This window comes from Pelophylax lessonae (assembly GCF_965119305.1).
Source record: "Pelophylax lessonae genome assembly, chromosome: 2".
NCBI classification, from domain to species: domain Eukaryota; kingdom Metazoa; phylum Chordata; class Amphibia; order Anura; family Ranidae; genus Pelophylax; species Pelophylax lessonae.
Genome location: NC_138769.1, coordinates 697,420,444 through 697,442,406, shown reverse-complemented (window position 1 = coordinate 697,442,406; position 21,963 = coordinate 697,420,444). Strand labels below are relative to the sequence as shown.

Genomic DNA, 21,963 nt, shown 5'->3' with positions numbered 1-21,963 from the left:
GTTACCATTCATTCTTAAATTGTAACTAAAAAGGCAAAACTTTTTTAGATTTGGTTATCGTGAGGAGGGGTGGGTTCCCGTTTAGGAGACTGACTTTTTCCAATTGTCCTGACCACAAGTGTCACTGGGAATGAAATTGAGGGTAAATCCAGGTAGATACAGAGTTGCATTCAACCCCTTTCCACCCGTAGGACGTCATATGATGTCCTAGACTTGAAGGGGAAAAATCTGGATGATGCTGGCCTGGGGTACCATAGAGCTGTATGATCATGGGAGGCCAGAAGCGGCGTCATGACATTACTTTTGGCTCTGGCAGATGTAAACACTGCCATTTCCCCTGGAAAGCGGAGATCAATTTTTTTTTTATCATCGTCTCCATAAAGCGGACCTGTCATGCCTTATTCCTGTTTACATCTCTTGTAATAGCAATAAAATTGATCTAAAAAAAACAGGGACAGTAAAAATAAAAAATGTTTAAAGTGCCCTGTGTAGATGCAAACGCCTGTGTAGGTTGCACCTGCATATGTAAACAGGGTTTGCACCACATATGGGAGGCATCGCTGCAAATGTTCTAGCAAGAGCAATAATTCCAGCGCTAGACTTCCTCTAACTCTAAACTGGTAAAGTGTACTCTATGGAGATTAAGTACCGTACTTTGTCGCCATTCCACGAGTTTGCGCAATATTGAAGCATGACACATTAGGCATCCATTTACTCGGCGCAACATCTTTTATATTTTACCAAAAAATTGGATTACATATTGTGTTTTCTTGGATTACATATTGTGTTTTCTTGCATTAAATTAAAGTATTTTTTCCCCCCAAAAAAATGCGTTTGAAAAATTGCTGCGAAAATACCGTGCAACATAAAAAATTGCAATGATGGCCATTTTATTCTCCAAGGTCTCTGCTAAAAAATAGAATTTTTTGGGGGGTTCTGAGTAATTTTCTAGCAAAAACCATAAATTATTTACATGTAGGAGAGAAATGTCAGAATTGGCCCGGTAGGGAAGTTCACCTTTTGGAAAAAAATAAACTTAAAGCATTGCACCTGGGATCAATGAACAGAGTGCAATGCAAAGGCTACAGCTGATGCTTTCTGCAACCGTTGGTATGTACCAAGGTACAAACCTTCGGTTACAGGGCTGGAGAAAATGTCACTGGATGAGGGCAGAGATATTGCCACACTTGAGTTCTATTAAAAACGACGAGTCCCTCTGCAGTGGTAGCAGGCAGGACCCATCGTTTTTCATGCTCAAACTTCCTGTAAATAATGGCACAGCACTGCAATTGCAGCCACCCATGCCATGCCAATTTCATCTTTAACAGGAGCTGGGAGAATAACCCTAGGCTCCCGTAAAAGAAAAAGGAGAAAACGGTTTAAGGTGGAAACAGACTCAGAGCTTGCTTAATGTTAGACTTTAAGATGGATGGATGGATGGTGTTATCCTATAATATTGGCTTTTTAGATCTTTCTTTGAGTTCAAACTTTAACACGTGGAACTAATGTTAAACGAATGTTAAATTACAGGGAAATTAAGCTAGCATTTGTTTTTAGCATAAAAAAATTAAAAAAAACCATCCTAGCACAAACTAGTTATTTGCAACTGTTTTTGCCTTCAGCTAAACTGTCTTTAGCAATTCCAATACTGACCATTGTAAATAACTGTTCTGCAATGGTTCACCTGAGCAGGTGGGTAACTGATAGATCAAATCACAGAATAAAGACAGTCCTGATAAATTAGAAGTAGTGGTAACTTATCAAGGGGGTAACTTGAAACTTCTAAAAGTCAAATGAATGAGAGAATGATCAAATTTAGGCCTAGCTCATAAACAACTGTAATAGTCTGTTACTGTTCTACATACATTTTGTGAAACAAATCATGAAAATAAAATAAAAATAAAAATTCTCACATAGCAGATTTCCATTTCCCGTGTATGAGCCAGAGGGTTCAGGAGAGTGGGGATAATTTGCCAGCTCTTCATAGTGGGAATAGTCAAGTGATTTAGAATCCTTAATGTCTTTAGGTATATTCCATGAATAATCAACTTCCTTAGCCTTCCCACTCTCACTGAGGTTTTCAATCAATGGCTTTGATTCGATGCTGGAGTACACCTTTTTGGAAATTACTACTTCTCGGTTCGACAACTGGGAAACTTTAACCGTATCATCCACCAACAGATCTTCAGGGTCTTCAGGAATCTTGGCTTGTTCCTCCAACCGCATTAAGCGGTTGTGAAAATCTACACTGCTTTCTTGAGATTCAACTCTGTTTTTTACTATTGGTTGTTCTTCGGAAACTGAAAGTTTTCCTTGTCCATCAAATGTGTCTGGCTGACTTGTCGGCGATATCCATTTTAACCCATATGAGGACACCTTTGGTGGCTGCTCCAGGTCATCCATGCGTTTCCCATCATTACTTAGGTGTGGATAATTTAGATCAGAATGATCCTCTGAGGATGTCTGAAAAGCTAGCTGCCTTTCCGGCTTCGCAAACTCAACCTCTTGATTGACGTCAGCAACATATTCTTCATCAGACTGGTGTTCAATGGCCTCGAGCTCCAGCTTTCTCAAGGCAATACTGAGATCCTCATTATCTTTTTTACTTGGTACTGTGCTCTTCTCTATAGTTTCTTCCAGGTCACTGGGAACTTCAGTAGCAGATTCTTTAAAAGATGCATAGCTACGCTGAGATTGCAATTTTACAGAGTGATCTGTAGGGGTCTCAAATTCATTATCATTGGCTGAGCTGGAATGTTCAAAGCCAATTTTAAAGGATGATTTCACAGGATTAACTGTGTTTTGTGTTATTTCTTCGTTAGGGAACCCATCTCGATATTCAACTTCAAAATCTGGAAGAGGAGGTGTTTTAGAGGCTTCAAGTTCTAGCTTTTTCAAAGCCAAGGTAAAATCCTGTTGATCTCGACTCTTGGGTACTGCTGACTTCTCGATTATTTCCTCTGCCTGATCTGTAGGTGTCTCAAATTCATTTGCATCATTGGCTGAGCTGGAATGTTCAAAGCCAATTTTAAAGGATGATTTCACAGGATTAACTGTGTTTTGTGTTATTTCTTCGTTAGGGAACCCATCTCGATATTCAACTTCAAAATCTGGAAGAGGAGGTGTTTTAGAGGCTTCAAGTTCTAGCTTTTTCAAAGCCAAGGTAAAATCCTGTTGATCTCGACTCTTGGGTACTGCTGACTTCTCGATTATTTCCTCTGTGTGATCTGTAGGTGTCTCAAACTCATTTGCATCATTGGCTGAGCTGGAATGTTCAAAGCCAATTTTAAATGAGGATTTCACAGGCGTAACCGTATTTTGTGTCATTTCTTCTTTAGGTATCTCACCTTGATCTTTCACGACAAAATCTGGAAGAGGAGGTTGTTTAGAGGCTTCAATTTCTAGTTTTTTCAAAGCAAAGCTAAAATCTTGCTGATCTCGACTCCTGGGTACTGCTGACTTCTCTATTATTTCCTCTGCCTCGCTTTCCTCTTTGGGAAGACTTGATTCTTCTTTTTGCACCTCTTCAGCTAAAACACCATTATTGAAAGACTCAAAACCAATTCTATATTCCCTGGGTGACTTTTCTGGAGTCATGGTTTTATGCATATTTTCATCATAAGGTTCATTCTCTGGTGCAATACTGAGAGTTTCTTTTGCAGGGGACTCTTGGTTACTCATCTGTATAACTCGTTCATAAAAATCTCGGTCTGTCATTTTAGGATCTGAAGTAGGAGCCCTCCTTTCTATGTAATTTTGTGAAATAGGAGAAAAGGTTATGGTGGTTTGCTTGTGGAACACCAAGTCAGGCTCCCCCTGTGACACCAGCTGAATTTGTTCTGTCTTGAATTTTTTCGTTTCCGTTACCTTAGGGGCTTCCAAAGCCTCTTCTCTGAGTTTTTGATGAGCGTTTGTAAATTCATCATCAGATTTTTTAGGCATTGCTGACTTTTGGACATGCTCTACAATTTCCTTCCCAGAAGATAAGGGATCTTCATTTTGATCCATCTGACCATCCACATAAACAGTCGGTGTTTGTGCTAACCACGAAGCTACTTTCTGAGAAGTCTGCTCCTCTTCTGAAAGGTTGCCCAGCGTGTTCGGGAGTATTACTTCATCTGCTGGTATCTCTAAGCTTCTTTGTCTAATATCAGATCTAGTGGGCTTATTTCTGCTTGAGAAATGCATGAGGATTTTATCTGGTGATGTAACGGTTTCTCCGGGCAGATTTTTCTCCTCTACATTCCAGAAATGCTTTAAGCTCTGAAACTGGTTAGGGTTTGACATCTGTTCCCTTGGCATTTCATTCATTCGCTCTTTCAAAGACATCACGTTAAAATGTGCAGATCTGGGCAAGTCTTTTCTTCCTTTATTTTCATACATTAAAGAATCTAGATTACCACTCGTTTTAGAAGATTCTGATGCTTTTTGGACTAAGTTAGCGGTCAATCCAAGTGGCTTATGTTCAGAATCATACCTATTTTGGAGAACTCTAGACTTATATTCTGTCTCTTTGCTATATTTAGAAGTAGGTGGATTTTCTGAGTAGGTTTGATCAAATGAGTCTCTAGCTTTAAAGTTAGTTTTTTGTTCTTTGGCCAATTCAGGAGAAGGCGATCTTGGTTCTTGGTTATCCAATATAAAATGTTGTCTCCAAGGTGCAACAGATTCAACAGGATCATCGCCGTCTTGGGTAAGAGCCACTGGCTTATTCCCCATTTTACTGGGTGATGTTTTGGCAACTCTGACCCTTTCTGGAATCAGTTCTTCACTGGAAAGGCTGTAGCTTTCTTTGTGCTTCGTACTAGGATAGTTGGACTCAAATAATATTTTTCCTCCTCCACTAAAGCTTTTTCCAAACTCCAGCGGCTTCTCATTAAGGTAAATATTTTGAGTCTTCCCTCTTTGGCCATGAAACCTTGGCTCCATGAGGGCATCGTCCATATCAAAGTCTGTGGGAAAACCAAGATTAACTGTATTTCCAGATGCTACAGTTGCAACACAGCTAAAATAAGCATACTGAGCATTCCATTACAGAGGTGCAACTAGAGATTTCAACATCTTGGGCACAGAGTTTACCCTAATCCCCTCCCACAAAAAAATCCAGACCATGCTTTTTTTAACCCATTTTAAGCATTCTTACATGCTAGATTCCCCAGAAATGCAATTTTAGGTAAAATACAGTAGTTGTAGGTGGATTCAATTCTCAATCTAATGAAAAACGCCTCAGAGGCATTTTAAAGTAGTGTTTTGAGTCCCTCCAGTAAAACTATCTGTCTCTGTGCCCAGAGCAGCTACCTTTGCTGCTGTATCCTAGTTACACCCCTGGGTAGCTATATCAATTAAACATTGAGAATCACACAGACATTGATGCTCTGCCTTCACATTAGCTCATGGTGACCAAACAATCAGAATATGCTTGCAGGGGAGAGTGCAGAGTGAGGAAATCAGAGTGCTGCCTCTCCTTCATGGTCCAGTAACAAGTTAGGGACAGGCTGACTATGCTAGGGTGTGCCTAAATCAATTAAGTGGTTGAACAGAAATACAAACCCCTTTGGCAGATAAGGCAGTTGACGCATAGGTATTCCAAATGTGATCCAATCACATTTAAAATTTAGCTTTCATGTCCAAGGGGCTTCAATTGTTGATATGGCTTCCTGAAATGCTAGCCGATTGGCTGTTGCCCTGACCTAGTTTTTTTATTTTATTTATATATACAATCTCAAGGGGGAAAAAAAGGGAACTATCATTTATGTAAAGGAAGTATTCTCTGGTATGTGACCTAGAACAAGGGTAATACAATTTTCAGATCTTTCACCTCTGTACTATGCTATATTAGGTTTGCATATGGTTCTTCATTTTAGAACTATTTTTGTCTAAACAAAAAAAATAAAAAAATAATAAAGTCGTTTCCTTGTCATAAGTGTTTGAAACTTATAGCAGTTTTTACATAGACTTCATTAATAATTGAAGACAGTAAATGGATAATGAAAAAACAAATCCAATTAAAAATGGGACATTACTAATTACTAATGCAGATCTAGAGAAGGTGGTCTAAATTTTGTGTTGATAACTATTGCACCAGATTACCTACTAGAATATTAGTAGGCTGCCTTTGAACATTTACTCATTAAGCAAAGGCTTCCCTACCTATAACTTGATGTTGAGCCATGACTGTAATAGGGACCCCAACTGAAAGATTGAGGGTAAAATATCCTCATTGGGGATACAGACAGCGATACAAATCTAGCAATATTTCTAATCTTGTCACACAAAATGTTGGATTAAGATACACTTCATAAGTGTTGCCCTCCCCCCCCCCCCTTTTCTCTTCTTTTGGAACTTTTTTTTTTTTGGGGGGGGGATGAGAATTTAGTTCTCAGGTACCTGCTCCCACATCCGCTGCAATCACCTAGGTTAAGTCCACTAGAATTCCTCCCCTGCAACCTTCTGGGACACATCACAGGTCCCAGGACGCTGTGGGACAATTCAGAGTCGACTGACTCCTTGCAACTTTGAAGCCAGCTTCCTACACTAAGCATTCCAGGATGAGGAACCAATAGACCAATGAAGAGATGGCTTGGGTGAGGACAGCCTTGGATCCCTTGACAGATACACAAGTCACCAGCTTGAGTATTTGAAGCGGACTTTTTTTGCAAACTTAACTAAAGAACAGCTTTAAAAAAGAAAAAAAAAAAAAAAAGATAAACCCGTCCCGAAATTTTGTAAAATGGGGCCTAACTTTCTTGAATCTTGAAGGAAAACTTGAATGGTTTTGGGTGAGTTTTATTTAAAATGTATTTAAGTTTTTCAATCGACTTTTTTTTTGTATCGCATACCAAAACATTTAATTTTGCCAATATACATTTAATATAGGGTGCACCCATTACATAGCATTTACAGAACAGAGATTTTCTAAAGAGCACAACAGCAGATGTTTGCCTTTAGACTCTTATTAAAACTCCCCTATGAACAGTGAAGGTAGAAGGTGGAAGGAGTTGTCATTCTAAAAAATTTTATAAAATTCAAGCTTGAGATTTTTAAACAAGCTTTTCTTGACGAGAGCAGATATGAATATACAAGTAAACATGTGGAAAGGAGCCTGCAGCTCAACAACTGGCTATATAAATAATTTATATGCTACAATGTATTTTTCATGTTTACGCAATTTTTTTTTTTTTTGTTAGGACAAAAAAATATATGCAAAAACACTAATAAATTTTCTTTACAATAGCTCAAATTTTACAAATAAAGTTGATTTAGGAGAAAATCTTACCTACCCAAGCAAGGACTCTTAGCCAGAGGTCTACTTAATTTTTATAGAGAAAAAAAAATATATAGTTTGAGGTGAAATTAAACTACTCTTTAACCATTAAATATAGGTCTCTTTCAAGCAGTGACTTGGTAGTCTTCCGTGGTAAACAGTACACTCATTTTAAATTAAACCAGAAGGCTAAAAAGGCAGTCAAGTCATTGCTGGTAGAGAGAATGGGGTTAAAAAAATGTTATTAAGAATCCAAACAACTGACCTGAGTGTCATTATAAATTTTGACAATAAAGTGCTCTGCGATGCCCAACGCACAGGTCAGTAAGGGCTTATTTTAAAATGTAAATATTTGAATGTCTATAGGTTGGTCAAACTTTACTTTAAAATGAAATGGTACCCTGGCTATGCATACTAAAGTAATACATATGCTAAGTAAGCAGTAGAAGCACTTTAAAAAAAGTCCTCACTCACCCCTATAGCTATAAGCATTGTGTAGAAATTAATCTTCAAATTCACAGAGGCACAAATTAAGTTGTTGTTCTAAAGATTTTCTATTGCAACAGAATCTTGGCAGCCTGCCAGCCATACAATGTAAATACACATCTGGTGTTTCCAAGCTGTTAGAATCTGAGTGCCCGGGCACATCAGAATGGGGTGCAGAAAACCCCCATTTCCGTGCGCTTTGCTGAACCGTGTTCAAAATGTACTGCAGTGGGGATCTGCCGCAGGCTTCAATGGTAACAGGCCTGCAATGGATTGCATGGTACAGAAGTTGTGCATTCACAACTTTTGGTTCTGTAGAGTGCGATTCAGGCCATTTAAAATGAACAGGATTAAATCAGACAGCGTCTGAACTGGCCCTAAAATATTGCTTTATATTCATTGTTGTGATCTTTAACACATTGCATCATAGTACAAGTCAAGGGATGGCTTTTTGTATTATTTCTATTTGGGAATATGTAAATTCTTTAAAAGTAGTATGGGTTTTGGGAATATGTAAATTCTTTAAAAGTAGTATGGGTTTTGCTTTTTTTTTTTTTTTTTTTTTTTTTTTGATATTTTGCTAGGCTCTCTGCACACCCCCCCCCCCTCCATGTTCACTGTGAGCGATAGGCTGTAGAGGAGAGCTTAGGCTCTCCGGTTGCAAATTCTTCCTGAGCCTTCCTGGACTGGCTCTGTGGTGTCAGCAGACAGCAGGTCACAGGAGTGCAGAACAAACGTCACTCCTGTGATCCATAGTAGAAGTACAGCCAAATAAGCTCTGGCTGTACTTCTCCTTTACGTTTCATAGTCTGGGCATAGGTGCAATTAAACTCAGACCATCTAAAGCTCATTCTCCCCTCCCATAATGGATATTCAGAGCATTTTGGACTCTCACAAATAAAAAAAATAAAAAAACAAACACACAACACAGCAACTTATCTCTGCACTATTAAGAATGTGGAGGACCTGTCCAAAAATTTGAATGCTGGCAGGTTAAATTTGGCAATATCTTTTAAGTGTTCTTACACTCTCCACTGTTTTATGAAGGCATCAACATCATTTGGATTGTCAACAATTTGCATGCATAATTTAAAGCAATTTCTGACTCTTCATATGATTCAGTATTTTGTTAAATTAATTATATCCATACACACCTGCCAAATTAGTAGTGCCCTCCTTCCACAAATAGACTTAAAGACATCTCCTTACCTTGTGCTTGAATTGGAGAGGAAGCTGCTGGAGTCTTATTCACAACTGCATAGAGAGGCTCCTCGTCTACAAAATAAAACAAAAAAGAATTTACTAAACAGTTTAGGAAGAGGGAACAAAATGCTTGATTTCTTTATTTTTTTTTTATTGTACCATTTAAAATGTTAAGTTCACCCAAAAAAAGATTTACCAGTTTTGTGCGGATTTGATCTAGGACTGGCTTGTTAAAAACTTTTTGGGGCTCTGGTGTTGAGGCTCTCCCCTCTACATAACTTACTAAATTTTGATCACAGAGCTGTACAAGTAGCAATAACCAGCCTGTGCTGTATTCAATGCCTAGGATCTGGTAAGAGGCAGGTAATAGATTTGTTTGGCATAGATCTGAAAATAGTTTGTGTCAACTACAAAAGATAAAAAAAAAGAAAAAGAAAAAAAATTAGATCTTTTACAGGAAGGGGTGGAGACTTCTCCTTTGAAGTTTAACAAAATGTATGACTGGACCTGCCAGAGTTCACTCAAAACTGATCAACTTGTTCTGGGAGGACCGATTTCTTAGTTCAAAATTGTCAAACTAAAATCATTTGATATACTTGAAAAAAGTCATACAAATACAGACACACACACACACACACACACGTCAAATTGGACTTGAAGGGACAAAAAAAAAAAAAAAAAGACAGGAGCATTAAAAAGTATTGATTATCATGAATCACAAGTGATAAATTTAAATTTGAAAACCCATCATTCCATTTTCATCAGAAAACAGGTTCAACTTCCTGCTTGATTCTAAACAGAATTATAACAACGTTAATTCACACATGACTTAAGTCCATGATTAAGAGACGGACGGATATTTTTTTTTTTTTTTTTTATCTAATTTCTTTTGTAGGGCTATGTTACATGGATGTAAAAATGTTGTAAAAGCAGAATTCAATGAAAAAACTAAATATATAAAAAAAACACCCTTTTAAAAAAAAAATTGATTTTTGTAAGAACTTACCGTAAAATCCTTTTCTCTTAGCTCATTGACAGACGCAGTCCTCTTTGATTAATATCAAATTGGGTTATACTGTCCTCTACAGGAGTAGGACACTAGGCAGAAGAAAACGTTCTGGCCACACCCTAGGGGCAGTCCCAGAGGGTATATCCTCTCATTTCCTGCTACAGGATGTCAGTTATGTCACAAAGCAGTGTCAGAGAATTAAACCCAACCCAACTCAAAAATAGAGGGGCGGGTACTGCGTCTGTCAATGAGCTAAGAGAAAAGGATTTTACGGTAAGTTCTTACAAAAATCAATTTTTCTCTGTCGCTCATTGACAGACGCAGTCCTCTTTGATTAATATCAAATTGGGACGTCCCAAAGCAGTGCCACAAATGAGGCGTGGGATAACAGAAATCAAAATCCAGAAGGCCCAACCGGAGCCGACCAGAAGCATCAAGGGACTCATCGAGCAAAAAGATAAGACCTAAGTGAAAAACCCAACAAACCCTCGAGGTAGACCAACAGTCTCCTCAAACAGCAGCCTGCAGGAACCTTGCGGCCAAAAGAGGCATCCGCCGATGCCAGCACATCAACCTTATACAATTTTGTAAAGGTATGAACCGACGACCAAGTAGTCGCCTTGAAAACCTGAACCACTGACGCCTGATGGCCGAAGGCCCAGGAAGCACTAAGCGCCCGAGTAGAGTGCGCCTTAACAGGGAACGGGGGATCCCGACCCTTAAATAGAATAAGCCTATACCACCGTCTGTCTGATCCATCTAGAGATGGTCGCGGCAGAAACAGGCAACCCCTTCTTAGGGCCATCCATGATCACAAAAAGTGAATCCGTCTTACGAAATGAATCCGTAGTATTCAAGTATACCCTGATCGCCCGAACTACATCCAAGGAATGCAACGCGAATTCTCAAGGATGACTGGGCTTAGAACACAGGGAAGGCAATACAATGTCCTCATTCAAATGAAACTCTGAAACCACCTTAGGAAGGAAGGATGGATTCGGACGAAGAACAACTTTATCCCTATGAACCACCAGATATGGGGAACGACAGGATAATGCGGCCAGTTCTGACACCCTGCGTGCAGAAGTGATAGCCACCAGAAAGGCCACCTTCTGGGATAAAGTAAGCAAGGGAATCTCCCTGATATTTTCAAAGGGAGGTTTCTGAAGAACCGACAGCACCAAATTAAGATCCCAGGGCGGTAAGGGTGCGCGCACCGGTGGAGCCAGGTGTCGCCCTCCCTGGATGAAACTCAGCATCAAGGAATGAGTAGCCAGAGGCTTCTGAAAGAAGATTGCTAATGCTGAAACCTGACCCTTGATAGTGCTCAAGGACAGTTTCTGCTCAATCCCCTTTTGCAAAAAAGCCAATATTCGGGCCACCGAGTACGAACGTGGAGGGAACCCAAGGGATTCACACCACGCGATATAAGATTTCCATGTGCGATGATAGACTTTTCTGGAAGTCGCTTTCCTTGCTTTAATTAGAGTAGGAATCACTGAAGTTGACAACCCTTTGTCCTTCAGCACCTGGGTCTCAATAGCCAGGCCGTTAAAGCCAGCGATCGTAAAGCAGGATGGAAGATCGGTCCCTGCGACAGCAGATCCTCCCTGAGAGGAAGTCGCCAAGGAACGTCTGCGACCAGCCAGACCAGGTCGGCGTACCAGGCCCGACGAGGCCAGTCCGGAGCTACCAGGATAACTGGCATACAGTAGCTGATACTGCCCCCACGGGGCGATCAGCGCGTCTGCTAGAGGATCGCGGGAGCGAGCCACAAACCTCCGCACTTTCCTGTTGAGCTGAGATGCCAACAGATCCACATTCGGGGTGCCCCAACGAAGGCACAGTTGGTGGAATACCTCTGGATGAAGAGACCATTCCCCTTGATCCAGAATCTGACGGCTGAGATAATCTGCCTGCCAATTCTCCACACCCGGAATGAATACCACAGAGAGAGCTGGAACAATCCGTTCCGCCCAACGAAGAATGCTGGCCACTTCTATGGCCGCCAGGTGATTGACGTAAGCCACTGCTGTGGCATTGTCCGACTGGATCCGCACCGGGCTGCCCCGAAGCTGCTCGGTCCAATGAGTCAGACAAAGTCTGATCGCTCTTAGTTCCAATACATTTATCGGTAACCTGGACTCTTACAGGGACCAAAGCCCCTGAGCAGATAATTTGCCGAGAATTCCTCCCCACCCGGATAGACTGGCATCCGTGGTGACAATCGTCCAGTATATTGGAAGAAATGACTTCCCCTGGCTGAGCATCGGAGACCGAAGCCACCAGACCAGAGACTCCCTGGTCCGCTCGCTCAGTCGGATCCGATTGTCCAGGGAATCTGGATTCTGGTTCCATTTGAGAAGAATCTCTTTTTGAAGGATTCGGGTATGGGACTGGGCAAATGGTACTGCCTCGAAGGAAGCCACCATCAGACCCAGGACCCTCATGCAAGTCCGAAGGGAAGGCCAGTTGTCGGATAGTAACAACTGAATCGTTGATTGAATCTTCTGGAGTTTCTCCGCAGGGAGAAACACTTTTGCCCTGGATGTGTCTAAAATTAGACCCAGATATTCCAGCCTCCTGGTGGGAACCAGAGATGACTTCTGCAGGTTCACCAGCCACCCGAACTCTTGCAAAGAGATCATAGTGATCTCCAAGTTTAGCAACAGAGTCTGCGGAGACTCCGCACAGAGCAGAAGATCGTCTAGGTAACCTAGAATCGATATCCTCGCTGTCGCAACAGCGCCAAAACTGGGGCCAACACCTTTGTGAAGACCCGGGGAGCCGAGGCGAGACCAAAGGGTAATGCCGCAAACTGATAATGGTTCTCTTCTACGGAAAAATGCAGGAAACGCTGATGTCCTGCGTAAATGGGAATGTGAAGATAGGCATCCTTGATGTCTATGGACGCCAGAAAATCCCCCTGATGCAGGGAGGCCGCTACTGTGCGAATGGACTCCATTTTGAATTTTTGTACCCTGACAAAAAGATTGAGTGCTCTTAAGTCCAGAATTGGACGCACCTTGCCCTCTTTTCTGGGTATTGTGAATAGGTTCGAATAGAACCCTTGAAAACGCTCTGTCCAAGGAACGTGGACCACCACTCCTTGTTGCATTAAATCCGTTACTGCCCCCCGCAAAGCTTCTAAGCGATCCGGGGATAGTCGGATATTGGAAGGGAAGAATCGCACCGGTGGAAGTGATCGAAACTCGATCTTGTATTCTGACCGTATGACTTTGCGAACCCACTTGTCCGGGATTCTGGAAAGCCATGGATCCGGAAACCGGTGAAGACGTCCCCCCACCCCAGCTATGGGTGGGGGCGCACCTTCAGGCTTTAGTAGTCTTATCTTCAGCTCTGGAAGAGCCGGACTTTTGTTTACCCGACCAGCGCCCCTTGAATGCTCCTGGAGGGGCTTTGCCTTATCGCCCGCCCCAGCGGAGCGAAAAAACTTTTTATGAGCGGAAAAGGAAGGCCCCCGTCTCTGACGAGGTCCTTTACCCTTAGTATTCTGTGGCAAAAAAGTGCTCTTGCCCCCAGTGAGATCCTTGATAATCTCATCCAAGGTGGCCCCAAATAGGCGATTCCCCTGAAAGGGGAGATTAGCCAAAGCTTTTTTGGAACCTTGATCCGCCGACCAGCACTTTAACCACAGCACACGCCTGAGGACCACTGCTGAAATCGATGCCCGCCCCAACAATGGAGTGGCGTCCAGAGCGGCGTCACAGACAAACTGTAGCCCTTGTATCATCTGCTCCAGCAGGTCTGATACTGGCGGGGGGATGCTTCTCCCTGGCGGGGGGATGCTTCTCCCTTCTAAGTCCCGGCGTAACAACTTGGTCCAGGCGTAACAACTTGGTCCATTCTGTCAATGTTTGTGAAACCAAACCAATTGCAATCACTGGCCTAAAAGCTGACCCAATCAGGGAAAAGATGGAGCGAGACACGGCTTCCACCTTACGATCCCCCGGATCCCTAAAGGACGGAGCGTCCTCCAATGGGATAACAGTAGCTTTATTTAATCTGGAAGTCGGTGAATCCACCAATGGTGGTACTGTCCATTTTTTGAGGAGGGATTCCTCAAACGGATAACGCCTAATAATGCGTTTGGAAATACCAGGGGTTCGTTTTGGACGACCCCATTCCTCTTTAATTATATTACCAAAACATTTGGGCAAGGGAAACACCCTCGCCATTTTGGTTGGAAATTCAGTATCAGCTACTTCTGCCGGTGTAACCTCAAGTCTTAAGGTTTCCCAGACAGACACAATTAGTGCATCCACCAACGCTTCTTCTTGGGCTATGGCGGATGCCGAAACGTCCTCCTCACTGTCTGAGGAGACCGTACCCGAGACACAAGCCCCAGATGAGGGACCTGCAGCTGCAGTGACAGGCTCAGAATCTGTATCTGAAGTGTCAGATGAAATAGGGGTAGGCGGGGGTCGCTTCTTTGCGCCCCGTTCCTGACAGGCCACCTCCACCAAGGATACAAAAGACTCCAAAACCGCTGACAATGCATCAATTGTAGGGGAACTGGAGGGTCCTGCGGCCACCTCGAGGGGACCAGGTGGGGATACATGTGTGGCAGGGTCCATGACTAATTCAGGAACACTTGCCAGCAAACAACAATTTGCAAAAGAAAAAAAAATTTTTTTTTCTTTATGTGTAATCCCCCAGCGCAATGGCGCCCCTCAGCGTACCTGCTTTGGACCCCAACAGAGAGAGAGAGAGAGAGAGAGAGAGAGAGAGAGACCCCAAGGGCTCACCACCTGATGCAGAGAAGCTTCTACCAAACTGCTCTCAGCGCTGTCCTATGCAGACCAGGAAGTCCTGTGAATAGTTTTCCCGGGTAAAGGAGGCGGCTCCGCCCCTTTACACGCCTTCTGGCGCTCCCACTGCTACTCCTTGAGGTAGCTGGGCACATCAAACATGGCCACCCCCATGCAGGAGACACCAGGCTACGCCAAAATGGCAGCCTGCGCGACCTGCGGACGGCCTGTGGACAACAATGGCGGCTAAATCATGCGGCCTGTGGGATCCGTGCGGCCTGCGGCAGGAAGGCGGCGGCCTGCGGGTCTCGTGTGGCTGCGGGAGGATGGCGGCGGAAGGGGGATCTGTGCGGCCTGCGGCAGGAAGGTGGCGGCCTGTGGATCTTCTGCAGCCTGCGGGCGAATGGCGGCGGCCTGCGAACGGCCTGTGGAAGGATGGCGGCGGCCTGAATAGTGCGGCCTGCGAGAGGATAGCAGCGGCTTATGCCGTGCGACCTGCGGGAGGATGGCGGTAGTCCCTGTGCTGCATCACTATGCATTGGGTAGGTGCATTGTATTATATCACCCCTTTTACATGACTACTAGTAATCCCAGTCTTACATCGCCAGTTCTTTATAGTGACTATTAGATAGTCAGCTCCCAAACCAAGCCTCCTGGAGTGTATCTCCTATTCACCAAATCACACTATCAAGAGGGAGATCTGTGAAACATGTTATAGGATAGAGGGGGAACCTTAAGATCAAAGGGTCCGACCATCCACAGAGGGGCCCGTATCCATCCCAAAAACCTGACAGGGGGGGGGAGGGGGGAACATCTACTCACCATACCGGAACCGATGGGCACTCACTCCTAACAGAACCCCTCTCCACCGAATTGGGGGGGCTGTCGACCAATGCAGACGACATGACTCAGTTTCCGACTGGTCGTAGGCGTCCTGGCGAGATGTTTAACTCGCAGGGCCAGTCCCCGTCCAGCGGGACTATGTCGCAGGCCGACCCAGCGCGGAGCTAGGGCCTGCACGCGCTTGTAAGCCGGCTGGGGTGACCACTGGATCTCAACATCCAGCCTGTCGCCCAGCTCCAGCATAATTGTTTGAATGTGTCGCGGCCGATCCAGCGCGGAGCTGGAGTCTGCACGCGCTTGTAGGCCGGCTGGGGTGACCACTGGATCTCAACATCCAGCCCGTCGCCCAGATCCGGCATAATTTGCTTGAAGATCTCACAGGAAACTGGAGAAAAAAGCTAACTAAAAAATGATTTATCTAAAAAATCTTGCCAGGACCAAAGATCCCAGCAAGGAACTTAGGTCCTTACTCCTGACTAGACAGAAAAAAACTGACATCCTGTAGCAGGAAGTGAGAGGATATACCCTCTGGGACTGCCCCTAAGGTGTGGCCAGAATGTTTTCTTCTGCCTAGTGTCCTACTCCTGTAGAGGGCAGTATAACCCAATTTGATATTAATCAAAGAGGACTGCGTCTGTCAATGAGCGACAGAGAAATAATTTTATAAATTTATATCTTGTATTTGTTCTGGTGGTTTTATTTTTGCCCACATTTTCTAAACAAAAACGCAACATTAAAAACCCCCACACATGTAGCATAGCTTTCTACAATTCAAAAATTACATTCCGTTTTGCAAGCAAGAAAATTAATTAAAAATACTTGGTGGTGTAAACAATGTAAATTATGTAAATTTTTAACCAACAGCTGTATGTATGCGTGTTTGATTTTTTGAACTTAGATTTACCATTGATGGGCTATCTCTAAAATGTCTCTGGAGAATGTATGCATGCACAAGGATCGAATGGTCTGTGATGCAAAACATTCTCTAAATCCCTTACCAGAAGAAATATTTGATGGGGGCTCTATGCTTAGGTCAGTACTGGCTTCAAGCCTTAACGTATCATTTTTACTCAAGTCTTCCTTTGGTGCCACCCCATTCCTTTCATTCTCCAAAGAAGGTGGTTGCTCGATAATGGAAGCTTGGTTTTCTAGCATAGCATTTTGTTCAAGAATCTTAGTTAACATTTCAGTAGCAGCAGAATTTCGGTCTAGTGTGTCGTCTTCTGAGTCACTGTGGTCCTCCAGTCCATTATCTAATTTGACAGATAAACCTGGATCCAAAATTCCATATTCACCGACTTCTCGGACACTGTATGGTTCTGGGATTGGAGAAGGTGGCCTCTGCTGAATTTTTTCAGAGAATCTTACTTGTTTGAGTCTGTCTGGAGTGCTATCAGAGGTTGTGTCTTGTTCATCAAAAAAGGTATTCTGCCCAGCTTCAAGTATGGGGGAACCGGGCAAAACAATTTTGTTTGGCTCAATGCCCTGAGATATCCTTATACTTTCAGAATCTGTAGAGCTTGAACTTGACCTGCGTTTTAAAATTCCTCGAGGTTTGCCCGTACCATTAAAAGAGTCATCTCTCTTAAGCGTGGAGTTCGAGTGATCCTGCGGCTGACCATTCACTTTAAAAGTTCTTGGCTTTGGCACTGGAATCTGCATGTCTTCGTTTTGTGAATTCTTGCCATCCTGAGCCTTTGGTGCATTCAGCCTGTTTTTGGATAGCTCTGGATAAGGCAATTTCACACCGTATTTAGCTAACGACGACATGATGTCTGAAAAAGACATGCAAATAAGGGCAAGAATGAAAAAAAGGCAGCATGCATAACTAAACAGCAATGCATTATAAAAAAAGGAAAGAAAAAGGAAAAGTCTAATTATAAATAATCAAAGACAGTCTGATGTTTGCAATTTGCTTTTATTTTTGTATTTGTTTAATGATTACAATTTGAAAAAAAGAAAAAGAAACGCTAACAGATGGATGCACAAAGCACATATATAACAAATATTTTAAGACATCAGAGCATAGAGCACAGCTGTTCATTCCAACCACTGGTAACATTACATGGATTCCATACATTATCTGCGTGAACAGTTCAGGGCATTTAGAATGGGTGTGAAGGAAAGACCACAAGCTATTAAATAATGTAATGCGCTTTGCCACCTGCCAGTGTAAGTCTTCTATTGCTGTTCAGAAAAAAGTAAAAAACACACTACTTTAAGCTGAACTCCGGGCAGAAAAAGTTAAAACCTGTTCATGGTTACTGAGATGCATGAAATAAACTTTTATTTTCTTCTTTATTTTTAAACTGTAAAACCATGTATGTGCCCAAATTTGGATGAATTTGGTACCGGGCTCTTGCAGTCCTTGTACAGCAGATCTCAGACAGACAGACAGGAAGAAGCAGCAGAGAGAGCCAGTTGTGCCAATAGGAGGAGGAGGGAGCAGAGTGATAATCTCACCATTCTGCTGCTTCTCCTTTCACAATCCAATCAGAGGATGGGAGGGAAGTGCGAAGACCTGTAAGTGTTAGAGCTCACAGTGATCTGTGTTTTTCTGCAATGGATTGACGCAGGTCACCACTAAGGCACGCAGAATAAAATTGTTCTGGTTTGCACACAAAACACAGCTAGGAGATGCAGTGCAGTAACAGTAAAATGCAGATTAGGGATCCACCGATATCAGTTTTTCGTTGCCAATACCGATATTTTTCCCATTGCGTATCAGTATCGGCTGATATTCTGCACATTCAATCACACATTCAATGGAGAGTGACCAGTGCCCCCAACCAATGCAGAGTGACCAGTGCCCCCAACCAATGCAGAGTGACCAGTGCCCCCAACCAATGCAGAGTGACCAGTGCCCCCAACCAATGCAGAGTGACCAGTGCCCTCAACCAATGCAGAGTGACCAGTGCCCTCAACCAATGCAGAGTGACCAGTGCATGGGGATTAGAGCGCCGCCTGATCACACAGAGCAGGGTTCTTCTGCTTACCCGGCACGGGCGCTCTCATACGAAGTCCCCGCCTTCTGGACCGGCTCCTACGATACCCAGTGTCCGGTCTTTCATAGGAAGGAGCTGGTCCAGGAGGCGGGACTTCGTATGAGAGCGCCCACGCCGGGTAAGCAGAAGAACCCTGCTCTTTGTGTAATCAGGCGGCGCTCTATTCCCCATCCCCCTCCGGAGGCAGCCCTACCCTAGGAAAATATCAGTCATATTGGCCAAGTTTGTGGCCGATACCAATACTTTGAATATCGGCCGAAGATTATCGGCCAAACCGATAATCGGTCGATCCCGAATACAGATGGGTAGTATTTTATCGCAGAAACCTGGAAAGCATGGCATTGCAGTGTACAACACTGCTGTGCAGACAGATGTCACTTCAAATAAAAAGTTAAAAAAAAAAAAAGTAAAAGTTGAAGTAAACAGAGCATTTAGCTAGCAGCCAATGCCAACAAGCCCTTACTGAGCTGCGCATAGAAAATCAGGTCTTCCCATCTAGATAAGGCTGGGCTATATGGCAAAGTTTTAAAAATGTCACTGGTTAGGCAGAAATACAATACTTTATCTGCGTATTGTCTGGAGTTCAGAATTAAATGGAATTTAAAAAAATATAATAAATATTGCAGATTGCAAGCTACTTCTGCTGTAAAGATACAGAAAATAAGACTCCCAAGACTGACAGAAAGCGGAAATCTTCCTGTTCTCACAGTTGGAACAGATAGTCCTAATCTATCCCTGACACATGTATAGATTCACCACACTTTCCATAGAAGAATGAAGATTTGCTAGAAGGGAGATTTTCCAATAGCTGAAGAGTTCTCCTTATGCAACGTGCTCTTCCAACAGCCAGAGGCATTCGATATGGTCCTTCAACGCATCAAAACAGTCCCATGGCTTAAGTCAGAAGCAGCACTTTCTTTTGATTGGCAGTATAAAGAAGAAGACTTATTGCCAGAATTTGTAAACTCCTGTTAAATTTCCTGGGGGGTTGGACGACGCAGTGCACAGAGCACTTGGTACTGTTAAAGTGTGTGCAGTGGTTTTTAATAAATTTACATTTTAAGTTGTGTCAATGTTGGTTGTAGCTCCATCCCATGCTGAAGCCCAATTTACGAGTGCCCCTCTCAGGGAATTACAGCCAGCACTGAAGCCACCCCCTCTTCATTTTGCAGCTCTGCCATCGTCGTTTTACTGAAAAGCAAGCTACTGAAGCACCCCACCTGCAAGCCTGCCATTTCAGATCGGAGATCTGCGCATTGAAAGGTTGCGCATTGAAATCGAAAACGGCCTCCACTGCACCTCCACAGACGTCGTGCATGCATCTTTTATTGGACTACAGCCCTTTGGAGAAATTTTTTTTATTATTTTTTTAACCACTTTACCCACTAAGCCTATTTTTGACACTTTGTTTACACGTTTAAAGCAGTATTTTTTGCTAGAAAACATTATATATATTTTTTTTGCAAAGACTCTGGAGAATAAAATGGCGTTCATTGCAATATTTTTGGTCACGCGGTATTTGCGCAGCGGTCTTTCAAACGCCATTTTTTTTTGAAAAATCACATTTCACTGCATTTAAAAAAAAAATGAACAGTAAAGTTAGCCTATTTTTTTTTGTATATTGTGAAAGATGATGTCACGCCGAGAAAATAGATACCCAACATGTTACGGTTTAAAATTGAGCACACCCGCGGAATGGTGACAAACTACGGTCAATAAAAATCTCCATAGGCGACGCTTAAAATTTTTTTTAACGGTTACCAGTTTAGAGTTAGAGTGTAGCTCTTTTTTTTTTTTTTTTTTTTTTTAATTATTGCTCACGCTCTGGCGATCGCGGCGGTACCTCACGTGTGGTTTAAACAGCGATTTAATTTGCGGCGCGACTTCCATATACGTTTTCTTTCGTGCACGAGCTAACAGCGACGGGGCGGCTACATTTTTTTTTCCTATTTATTTTTTTTTTAATTTTAACACGTTTTAAAAAAAAGCAATGTAAACATCCCTTGTAACAGCAATATGCAGTGACAGGTACTCTTTATGGAGGGATCGAGGGTCTAAAAGTCCCTAGACCCCTCCACTACACTTCCATATATTCAAAACGCCAAAAACTGCATTTTTTAATACTGTCACTTTTTGAATCTGCCGCCTTTAGCAGCAGAGTAACCCGGACGGGACGTCGCCTCCGGGTTACGCCATTGGAGACCCGATCGAAGCCGCTTCTGGCTTTCATCGGGACTCCATCCAGCCGGCGGTACAGAGACCCGGGCAAAGCCGCGGAAGGCGGCGGGAGGGGGGACGTCCCCTCCTGCTCGCCGGGGTAACGATTGAGTGGCTCCCGAGCCGCATCGGTCGTTACCGCCGGAAAGCCGACCGCCGGCTCTAAAAAAAAAACGGTATTTTTAGCACCGATCACTGTATTAGTGTCTCACGTGTCTGTTCGATTGTCTGCTGCAATATCGTAATCCTGCTATAAAGTCGCTGATCGCTGCCATTACTAGTATATAAAAAAAAAAAATCAGTATACTGTATATCCCATAGTTTGTAGACACTATTAACTTTTGTGCAAACCAATCAATATACGCTTATTGGGATTTTTTTTTTCACCACAAATATGTAACAGAATACATATTGGCCTAAATCTAAGAAGAAATTAGATTTTTTTTAATACGTTTTTTTTTTTTTTTTTTATTGAATAGGTTTATAGCAGAAAAGTAAATATTGTCTTTTTTTTCAAAGTGGTCGGATCTTTTTTTGGTTATAGCGCAAAAAAAAAAAAAAAAAAAACGCAATGGTGATCAAATGCCGCCAAAAGGCAGCTTTATTTGTGGAAAAAAATGACAAAAATGTTATTTGTGTACAGCATGGCATGACCTCACAATTGTCAGTTAAAGGAACAGAGTGCAGTATCGCAAAAAATGGGCTGGTCAAGAAGTGGGGTAAATCTTCTGGAGGTCAAGTGGTCAAAGTAGTTATTTTTATTTAAAACAAAAACATGTTATACTTACCTGCTTTTTGCATTGGTTTTACACAGTGTTGCCTCGAAACGCTTCCTCTTGGGTCCCCCCACCGGCGCTCTTGGCTCCTCTTTGTGTGCCCCCATATCAAGCCGCTTGCCCCGGTCTCTATTGGCTCAGCCCCGCCCCCCCCCCGCACTCTGCTCAGGGGACTTTATTGATATCAGGAGCCTTGGGCCCCTTTCAAACGGGCTTTCCGATCATGTCCGCCTGTCAGTTTTTTATGCGGACCGGATCGGATGCACCATGCACCCCCTATGGAGCAGCGGATGTCAGCGGTGACATCTCCGCTGACATCCGCTGCTATTCGATCCGGTCTGTGAAATCCGGACAGATGGAAATCCTATTTTCCATCCGTCTGGAGGAT

General features: G+C 43.0%; 1 protein-coding gene across 1 annotated transcript in view; it reads right to left on the bottom strand.

Annotated features, from left to right (window-relative positions):
• The window catches only part of SYTL2 (synaptotagmin like 2), a 133,042-nt gene that overhangs the window by 64,943 nt on the left and 46,136 nt on the right, over positions 1-21,963 (bottom strand). Inside the window, exons 6-8 of the mRNA XM_082248204.1 lie at positions 16,576-17,352; positions 8,960-9,025; positions 1,914-4,952 (exon numbers count right to left, since the gene is read on the bottom strand). Coding sequence (XP_082104330.1) covers positions 1,914-4,952; positions 8,960-9,025; positions 16,576-17,352 — 3,882 coding nt within the window. The remainder of the gene's footprint in view (positions 1-1,913; positions 4,953-8,959; positions 9,026-16,575; positions 17,353-21,963) is intronic.